At 34.1% G+C, this 10102-nt stretch overlaps 1 protein-coding gene across 2 annotated transcripts in view; it reads left to right on the top strand.

The window, feature by feature from the left end:
- The window catches only part of NUP155 (nucleoporin 155), a 66822-nt gene that overhangs the window by 13506 nt on the left and 43214 nt on the right, over positions 1 to 10102 (top strand). For both annotated transcript variants that reach the window (XR_002891290.3, XM_024120276.3), the window contains exons 5-12: positions 689 to 781; positions 1757 to 1923; positions 3740 to 3845; positions 4903 to 4976; positions 5291 to 5382; positions 7234 to 7331; positions 7823 to 7975; positions 9698 to 9798. Coding sequence is in view for 1 of the 2 variants with exons in the window: in XM_024120276.3 (XP_023976044.1) it covers positions 689 to 781; positions 1757 to 1923; positions 3740 to 3845; positions 4903 to 4976; positions 5291 to 5382; positions 7234 to 7331; positions 7823 to 7975; positions 9698 to 9798 (884 nt within the window). In the remaining variant the exon portion in view is untranslated. The remainder of the gene's footprint in view (positions 1 to 688; positions 782 to 1756; positions 1924 to 3739; positions 3846 to 4902; positions 4977 to 5290; positions 5383 to 7233; positions 7332 to 7822; positions 7976 to 9697; positions 9799 to 10102) is intronic.

Below are 10102 nucleotides of genomic sequence, written 5' to 3'. Positions count from 1 at the left end.
CATTTGTTTCTAGGTATTTTTTTATTTCCTCTTTGATTTCTTCAGTGATTTCCTGGTTATTAAATAGTGTATTGTTTAGCCTCTGTGTGTTTGTATTTTTTACAGTTTTTTTTCCTATAATTGATATCTAGTCTCATAGCATTGTGGTCGGAAAAGATACTTGATACGATTTCGATTTTCTTAAATTTACCAAGGCTTGATTTGTGACCCAAGATATGATCTATCCTGGAGAATGTTCCATGAGCACTTGAGAAGAAAGTGTATTCTGGTGTTTTGGGATGGACTGTCCTATAAATATCAATTAAGTCCATCTTGTTTAATGTATCATTTAAAGCTTGTGTTTCCTTATTTATTTTCTTTTTTGGATGATCTGTCCATTGGTAAAAGTGGGGTGTTAAAGTCCCCTACTATGATTGTTGTAACACTGATTTTAAATGTCATTAAATACTGAAGTGTTTGTGTCTAAGATTTGGGTTTTTTTTTGGTTGGTTGGTTTTTTACTAATATCTACTTATTTAAATGATCATAAGTGGTAATATTTTAGCATCAACATTAACTAAATTATCTTCACACTTCTCATATGCTGGTTAACCCATAGCTCATATTAAAGGTAACCATATTCTGTTAATGCTTAAATGATGGGTGTTTTCCAGAAAATAGTGCCTAACTCATGTTTACTTTATCTTAGGCATCTTTCAACCTCACGTACGACATCTTCTGGTTTTGGCAACCCCTGTGGATGTAGTGATTCTTGGACTCAGTTATACTAATTTGCAAACTGGTATAGCAACCCGCATGTTGTGGGGGGGTTTGGGGTTTGTTTTTTTGGCCACACCCTGCATGGCATGTGGAACTTCCCCAACCAGGGATGGAACCCGTGCCCCCTGCAGTGGAAGCGTGGAGTCTTAACCACTGGACCACCAGGGAAGTCCCCACATGTTGTGTTTTTTAAAATAAAAATATGTTGCTCAGTTTAATATTATAATTGAAAACTAACGTTTTTCACTAAGTTAACTTTCTGGGCTATTTGCTCATACACCTAGGAAAATATTTCCCTGTAGGTATGGTATCTTTCAGGTTAAAAACTCCACCAGATATTATTTTGGATTTATTTACAGTATCAGTGCACATTTCTTAAATGTCCAATATAAAGGAAGGGTAGTAGAAGAGAAATAGTTGCCCCAGTAATTTTTAAATACTGCCTTCAATTTCTTTATTTTTTGAATGGCCATTTTAACATATGGAAAATTGAAATATATATTATTCTTTCCCTTAAAGTAAGAAGCCATCAATTAATTTATTACATGTACATTCAGTGGTTTCTTTTGCATTCTACTAGTATTTTGGGTAGAATAATGTTGAATTTCAGAGCCTCAAATTGATGATTATTGGGGTGGGGGGGGGAAGAAAAACTGAATGATTATTACTACCATATACCTAGGCTTTTTTCCAAAATTTAATACTTCGGGTTAGCTTTTTTGTTTGATGTTTTACTATGTTATATATATATGTGCTATATATTTTACATATGTTATATATACATACTGTAGGTTCTATTTAACATGAATTATGAAACTGTTCATATCAGACTTTATAGTAATTTTGAAATGTATGTTATACATACATTTTTTTGAAATTTTTGAGCATATCATGAATTCAGTAAGAATATCAATTCTGAAGATAATACAGTGATTGTTTTAAAACTTTTTAAAAGCTCTTAAAGTGATTCCTATATTCTTTCTTTTAAAAAAAATAGGTTCTGGAGTTCTCAATGACAGTATGTGTGGTGGAATGCAGTTACTTCCAGATCCTTTATATTCTCTTCCTACTGATAATACTTACCTTTTAACAATAACTTCCACTGATAATGGCAGAATTTTCTTGGCTGGAAAGGATGGCTGTTTATATGAAGTAGCATACCAAGTAAGTCTGGCATTTGTAAACATTTTCGTTTTCCTCCCTCTTGATGGAGTAAGAATAGATAAGCTTTTGTCTTTTTTTTTTTTAATTAATTTTTTTATTGGAAGATAGTTGATTTACAGTGTTGTGTTAGTTTCTGATAAGCTTTAGTCTTTATCTTCTAATTATATAGCGCGTTAATATATTCTTATGGAAAGTAGTCAAACATGCATTTAGAGTTGTAGTCCTTCATGACTACACCATACCTGTAAAACCCAGTCCTCCCCGCAAAGGTAACAGCCATTATCAGTTCTGTATATGTCCTTGTAGAACATGATGCATACATTTCTAAATACCTATAAGTGTCTTTAAATATCTATGGATAATCCATATGTATTTATTTGTGTGTATACACGTATACGAATACATAGTATACTTCTGTGTATGTATGTTTTTACTTGTATTATTGCTTAAGTTTTGTTTCATATTGGCTTATTTTTCCTTTTTCTGCCTTTTTTTTTTTTTCCCCCACGCCATGTGGCTTGCGGGATCTTAGTTCCCCTACCAGGGATTGAAACTGGGCCAAGGCAGTGAAAGTGGTGAGCCCTAACCAATGGACCACCAGGGAATTCCCATAATTGGGAAAATTCCCATAATTTTTTCATTTAACTGTGCCTTGAAAGTCTTTCCTTGTCAGTATCTGGTAGATAGATGTGTGTTATGTTTTGTGGTTGCTGCATGATTGTCCATAAAATGGATGTATTGATACATGATTGAACAATTCCTTTCTTGATAGACTTCTAGGTTTTTATTATACCTTTCAGAAATGATGGTGTGATAAGTGTTCTTTTGCAAGCCTCCTTGCGCACACATGTAGAAGTTTTCTAGTGTGGAGGCTTAGAATTCTAATAATTGTATTATAGTATATGTGTATTTAAAACTGAATTTTCTATTTTCATTTTGCCCTCTTAAGAGTTTTAGACTCTTGGCAGGCATCTGTGATTGTATCCCTTTCCTCTCCCTCCTCACTCTTACTAACCCTGGTATTTTATAACATTAATTTTGACCAGTCATATAGAAGACAATTGTTTTTTATTACTCGTTGGGTTGAGCATCTTTTCATGTATTTATTGGTCATTTGTGTTTACTCTGAAATGTCTTTGTATCCTTTGCTCCATTATTTTTCCCCCTTACTGTATTGTTGCCTTTATCATAAGGTAAACAGTAGGAAACTGATAAGACAAGTATTCTCATAGGCACACATCTAATTAGTCGCAGAGATAGGATTAGAACTGAGGTTAGCTTTTTTATGTTATAGTGTATCTCTTCCTTACCCAATTTCTCTTTGTTTTGTTAACTACAAAAAAGTTTTTGTTGTAGATTTAAGTATGGCAAAACTCGATCATTGAGGGGCAGACTAGATTATGACGGTGGTGGCTACTATTTTTTGAATTTCCTTTTAGCAGTAGTGGGAAGAGATAAAAATACCTCTATCCTATGTACTTTTGACACTTATAAACTATGCTTATTATTTCCCTTACTGCTTTCAAATAGGAGTTTTTAAGATAATTAAAATGAGTTCACTAACAGCATTACTGAGGTTACTGGAAGAGACATAGCTGATTTCATTGAGAGCAGGGATTGATTTTCATTAAGTACATTTTCTATTTTTAATTACAGGACTGAACTCAGTACTTATTTTTGAGTAGTATGTCTTACTTTACAATTATTGGTATTTTACTAAGATTTGAGAATCTTTATAAACATGAGTATATAATAGTTGCTATGATGGAGGTACCTACATTTACAAGTCTTATGTCTTTCAATTTTTTCTTTTAAGGCAGAAGCAGGCTGGTTTAGCCAGAGGTGTAGGAAAATAAACCACTCAAAGAGTGCACTTTCTTTCCTTGTTCCTTCATTACTACAGTTCACATTCTCAGAAGATGGTGAGTAGAAAACAAATTTGGCAAACAACACATTTTAACAAATCACTGACCTAACATTTTCTTCAGAAATTCTCGTTCTTAATTGAAACAGTTTCTTACTAAACAGTATTTGTTATATATTCATATCATCTTTTAAAAGGAGAAGGGATGATAAAACAGATAGCATGAGTTTTATTCCCAAGTTCCTATAAATGTAGCACCATAGAACATGTGTCTACAATAGCTATATATACTTAAACCACCCGTGTCTGTGTTTGTGAGAGAGTTAGACGTTCAGACATTTAATACATGTTTTGCCTGGTCTGAAAGAAATTCCCAGCATAAAATGAATATATCTGAGTTTTTAATTGAGAGACTTAGGCAGGTGAAGTAATTTTAAAATGCTTCAGGGGCTTCCCTGGTGGCGCAGTGGTTGCGCGTCCGCCTGCCGATGCAGGGGAACCGGGTTCGCGCCCCGGTCTGGGAGGATCCCACATGCCGCGGAGCGGCTGGGCCCGTGTGCCATGAGCCATGGCCGCTGGGCCTGCGCGTCCGAAGCCTGTGCTCCGCAACGGGAGAGGCCACAGCAGAGGGAGGCCCGCATGCCACAAAAAAAAATTTAAAAAATTAAAAAAATAATATGCTTCAGTGAAGTAAGATAAATATATCTAAAAATGTTAATATGACTGAACTTTTAAATTATTTTCTTTTACACAATGAATTATTAAACTAAACTGGAAGTTTCTTGAAGGAATGGACCAGGTATAATTATTTTATGTGTTTCTAGCATATAGTAAGCATTCATTAAACGCTGAATGAAGGAATAATTTGGAACTTGTTTTTGGTCTTATTCGTGATGCTCTTAACCCAGTCACAGTATTTGATGTTTGCTTTTTTTCGCGTGCTGTCTGACCTGAATGCTTCTTGGCTTTGTCCTTGTGCAACTACCCTAAGACTTACCTACAAAACAAAGGAAAAGCCCTGAATGTAAATTCAGCAATTTTAATTTTTTTGTAAGTAGCTACTGTGTTTGATCTGTTAACCTACGTTTTTTTTTCTTCCTCTGTCTTATTTTTAGATCCTATTGTTCAAATTGCAATTGATAATTCAAGAAATATTTTATATACACGATCGGAGAAAGGAGTAATACAGGTAAGTATTAACATTATACCACCATATAAGAGGGCAAGAACATCCCTGTTTTTAAGGAACAAGATTTAGTCACTCTTGGGCTTTTCCTATGAACTGTGTGCTTTTAAAAAAAATAAAAACCCAAACCGCTTCTTAAGGCCCCCTTTTTATGAAATTGTTAATCTCTGAATGTTTTCATACCTATATGAAGTACCAAAATTAAAGGATCCCTAAAAAGGAAAAGTTTATTTAATAAAAGTTTATTTAAAAGGTTATTTTATAAAGTGTATACAGTTTATAATCATGTTTAAGTGGGTATGATTTTTTATTCACAGGTGTATGATTTGGGCCATGATGGACAAGGAATGAACAGAGTTGCCTCAGTGTCACAGAATTCTATTGTTTCTGCTGCTGGAAACATTGCTAGGTAATATGTAATTTATTCTCAGGCATTTCATTTGCAAGCATAATTATATTATTTATATGCAGTATACTAAAATTATTTCCTCCTCGAAATATCTCCAGAAAATAAGAAACGTTGAGGGAGGTGACATCATAGGTTATGTTTGAAACAGTTGCTATCAATGCTTCCTTTTATTCTTATGTTGTATGGTTTGAAACATAAGGCAAACTGGTTTAACAGTGTAAAGGACAGCTTGACCTGTGATTTTCCTTGGAGTTTGAAATTATGCTCTAAGTGGTCTGTGCAGGCATTATAGGTATTATGACTAGGAAACTGCAAGTCTCAAAGTTTCCCCTTTTGTAACTAACTACTCCACCCTTTTAACAGGTCTACATGGTAGTTTTATTGGTCTGATAACGGACACAAGTACATTTCGGGAAACACAGAATTTCACAGTTGTATTAGCCTCACTGTATTCTTGAGGAAACTAAAACTAAGGGATGTTATGATTTGCCTGAGGTCTAACCTCCTAAGTAAGTGCTGAGATCCAACCTAAAAGCCAAGTTTTCAGACACTATACACTGCTATTTTCATATGTCACAAGTGACTTAGCTGCAGAAATTCTCTTCACCTAACAAAGACCTCAGATTTTCAATTTCTGTTTTCTGTGTGCCTGGGTCACTGCTACAATCAGATATCCTAGTGATAGCATGTTTTCCTTGGTCTTCAATGACCAAAAAATTCTCAAGGCAGGCAATTTGAAACAAAGTTTCCTTTTTCTTCTCCTAATTTTTTGGGGAAAGATTTTTTCAAATCCACAGAAAAATGAAAAGAATAGCATGATAAAATCTGATATACCCTTTATCTAAATTCACCAGTTGTTAACATTTTGCCTTATTTGCTCACTCTTAAGACCTATTGGAAAGTAAGTTGCAGACACGACTTTCACCCTTAAATCCTTCAGCTTCCATCTTCTAAGCTCATATACTACGTTATCATTAGCACACCTAAAAAATTAATAATTTTATAATGTTATCCTAATTATATAGTCCATATTAAAATTACTCAGTAGTCCCCCAAATCGTTCATAGCTGTTTTTCTTTACATTTTTCTCCACATTCAGCCAGAGCACATGAGCTAACGTTGGTCATTAGTCTCTTTAATATAAAACGGACCTCTTACTGCCTTTTTCTAATGTTGACATTTAGTGGGGAAGGGCAGGAGAGTTATTTGTAGAATATCCCACTTTCTGAATTTTTTTTTCCTTATCTATAGATTCAGGGTAATATTGTTTTTTGTTTATTTATTTACTTATTTATTTATTTGGTTTTGCCAGGTCTTAGTTGTGGCTCCAGGGCTCCTTAGTTGCGGCACGAGGCCCCCTTAGTTGTGGCATGAGAACTCATAGTTGCAGCATGCGTGTGGGATCTAGTTCCCTGACCAGGGATCATATCCAGGCCCCCAGCTTTGGGAGCACAGAGTCTTATCCACTGCGCCACCAGGGAAGTCCCAGGATAATATTGTTTTTAGCCAATATCACATACATGATGAGAACTTTTCCCCCTTTTTAATTAGTGATAATCTTTTCAACGATATTTTGATGCTCTAAGAACACCTTATTCCCCATTAACCATTTACCCAGTGGATTTAGCCTTCTTTTATGGTCTTTGAAAAAAGATTACTCTTAACAATATTAATGTAAAGAACACACATTCAAGGGTTTTTGCCAGTTCTTGCTGCTTTTGCACTACTTTCCTAAAAAGTAGCCTTAAACTGTTTTAGCATGTTTAAACATGTAAAAATCCTGGTGGAATATATTCCTTATAATTGAGTAGATATATTTTAAAAATAAACTTTAGTTTTTCTTTCTTCTAGGACCATAGATCGTTCTGTTTTTAAACCAATTGTTCAAATAGCAGTGATTGAAAACTCTGAATCACTGGACTGTCAGTTATTGGCTGTCACACATGCAGGTATGTTGTTTTATTTATATGTGTGCTATTACTGTGGTAACTTTTTATAATCTTCAGGTTTGGAAATTTATGACTGAAAATATGTTTTTACTTCTGTATCAATTATATGCCATATTAATAATTCATAAAATTAAGGCTTTTGAAAAATCAGAAGATTCCACTCACTCTGTCTCCTCATTTTATAGATGTAAAACCAGACCTGAAGGGTAAAGTGGCTAACATTTAGTGACAGAGCCTGAACTGGAACACAGGCTCCCTTGTCTTATACTTGTAGGTTCTTTCTACTGAAATGTGTTGGTTTACCTCTCAATTCCAAGTGATGTCTTAGAACCACTTCAGCTGGTAGTACGCATGGTGATTTAAGATCAGTCAGGAAAGTGATATATGGCTTTAACAGAGTTCTGTGTTTTTCTGTGGAATTGTTTCAACAACACATGTACCTCATGTCTTTTATTTCCTGTTAATGATAGATAATTTTACCCCATCATCAGGTGTAAGACTGTATTTCAGCACTTGTCCGTTCAGACAGCCATGGGCACGCCCTAATACATTGACACTGGTCCACATCCGCTTACCTCCTGGATTCTCAGCATCTTCAACGGTGGAAAAGCCTTCAAAAGTACATAAAGCTCTTTATAGTAAAGGTAAATTCTGAAATACTATCAGATTTAATATTAGATTCTTAAAATTATTAAAATTAGAATGTATTTTGAGGCATTTGAAAATGACAGATTTCCAATGAAGTTCAGGATGTTTTGGGTTTTTTTAATCCAGGAACTCTTTTTATATTAGCTTATATTTCAATTTTTTCATTGGCATATATATTAAAAATATAGTTTTTTTAAATATCTAAGTACTTTAAAATTGTTGTATTAGCCTTGTACATGAACTCACTGGTCAAAACCAGTGTTATAAACTGTTATAAACAGTTATAAACTGTTATAAACTTAAAATGACTTTTCTGATACCATGCCTGCTTTGTCAGTGTCTTTATGGATATGGTGAGTTTTGCCTGTCAAAATATGAAATTGTAATAACAAATTCTTTTGGATTCATAATTAAGTTTAAAACTGAGATTCTAGTTAAACATCAAAACTTGAAAAATCTGTATGTGGTTTTCCCCAATATGAGAAAGCATTTGTAAAACAATTTGTTTTTATTTTCTAATCATTTTAAAGCCTTTCTCTGCTTATTCTGCTGTGTCTTCTAATATTTTATTTTTCAACACCCAAATTAAACTTTCCTTTACAAATAGAATTTTTTCAAGTACTTGTATCATGTACCTTCATAGCATTTTTAATAACAGCTTTAATTGAGATATAATTTACATACCTTTTTTGTTTTTTTTTTTTGTTTGTTTGTTTGTTTGTTTGTTTTTTTTGCGGTACGCGGGCCTCCCACTGCCGCGGCCTCTCCCGTTGCGGAGCACAGGCTCCGAACACGCAGGCTCAGCGGCTATGGCTCACGGGCCCAGCCGCTCCGCGGCACATGGGATCCTCCCGGACCAGGGCACGAACCCGCGTCCCCTGCATCGGCAGGCGGACTCCCAACCACTGCGCCACCAGGGAAGCCCCTACATACCTTTTTAAATGTACAATCTATTAGTGTTTAGTTTATTCACGGAGTTGTACAACCATCACTACTATCTAATTTCGGAACATTTTCATCACTGCTGAAAGAAACCCTGTACCCATTAGCTGTCACTCCCTATTTCCCCCTTCTCCCAGCCCTGGGAAATCACTAGTCTACTTTCTGTTTCTATGGATTTGCCTCTTTTGGACATTTCATTTAAATGGAGTTGGAAAATACAGGACTGGCTTCTTTCACTTAGCATAATGCTTTCAAGGTTTATCTATTGTAGCAGGTTCTTTTTTTTTTTTTTTGCTGAATAATATTTCATTGTGTGAGTGTACCACATTATAATTACCTATTCATCATTTGGTGGGCATTTGGGTTGTTTCTATTTTTTGGCTATTATGAATGATGTTATAAACATTTATGTACAAGTTTTTGAGTGGACACATTTTCATTTCTTTTGGCTATATACCTAAGAATGGAATGCTGGATCATATGGTAACTTTAGAAATGTTAAAATGTGGGGGAAAAAAGTTGTGTTTACCTGAAAGAAGTGCAGTATAAGGTCTAGAACACTTAATAATGCTACCCTGGCACTAATTATATATCCTTTTAGGGGATTTATTTTTGTTTATTTTGCCACTTCTTTATTTATAAAGATTAATGCTGTATATTTATGTATCTGTATTAATGTCACTAATTATTAATGTCACTAATAATCATAATAATTATGATTATTGAGGATATATATTATTTGACATCATATAAGATTTTACATATTAAACTTTTAGGTATTCTACTGATGGCAGCCTCAGAAAATGAAGATAATGACATTTTGTGGTGTGTCAACCATGATACATTTCCTTTCCAAAAGCCAATGATGGAAACCCAGGTAAGTTATCCTGAGAGATTATAAAGAATTTTTTACATAATTTTAAGTGAAGAATAAAATTATGAGAAACTTTCTCTTCTGATTTATTACTGTTTGCTTCTAATCTTATATGATTAGCAGTCATACTGAAAAGAAGTATATACTGTTAATTTTTTGGTTTTCCTCTGTGAGATTAGAAGTCATTATGGTACTCATTAAAAAAACCTCTAACAAAAACATTGGAACCCTTTTAGAATGTTCTTCATAATGTACCTGAAAATGCCTATATCTTTTCTTTTTTTTCTTTTTTTTTTTTTTTTTTTTT

The sequence above is a fragment of the Physeter macrocephalus genome, chromosome 8 (genome assembly GCF_002837175.3).
Source record: "Physeter macrocephalus isolate SW-GA chromosome 8, ASM283717v5, whole genome shotgun sequence".
Classification (NCBI taxonomy): Eukaryota; Metazoa; Chordata; class Mammalia; order Artiodactyla; family Physeteridae; genus Physeter; species Physeter macrocephalus.
This window is presented reverse-complemented; position numbering and strand designations above follow the sequence as displayed.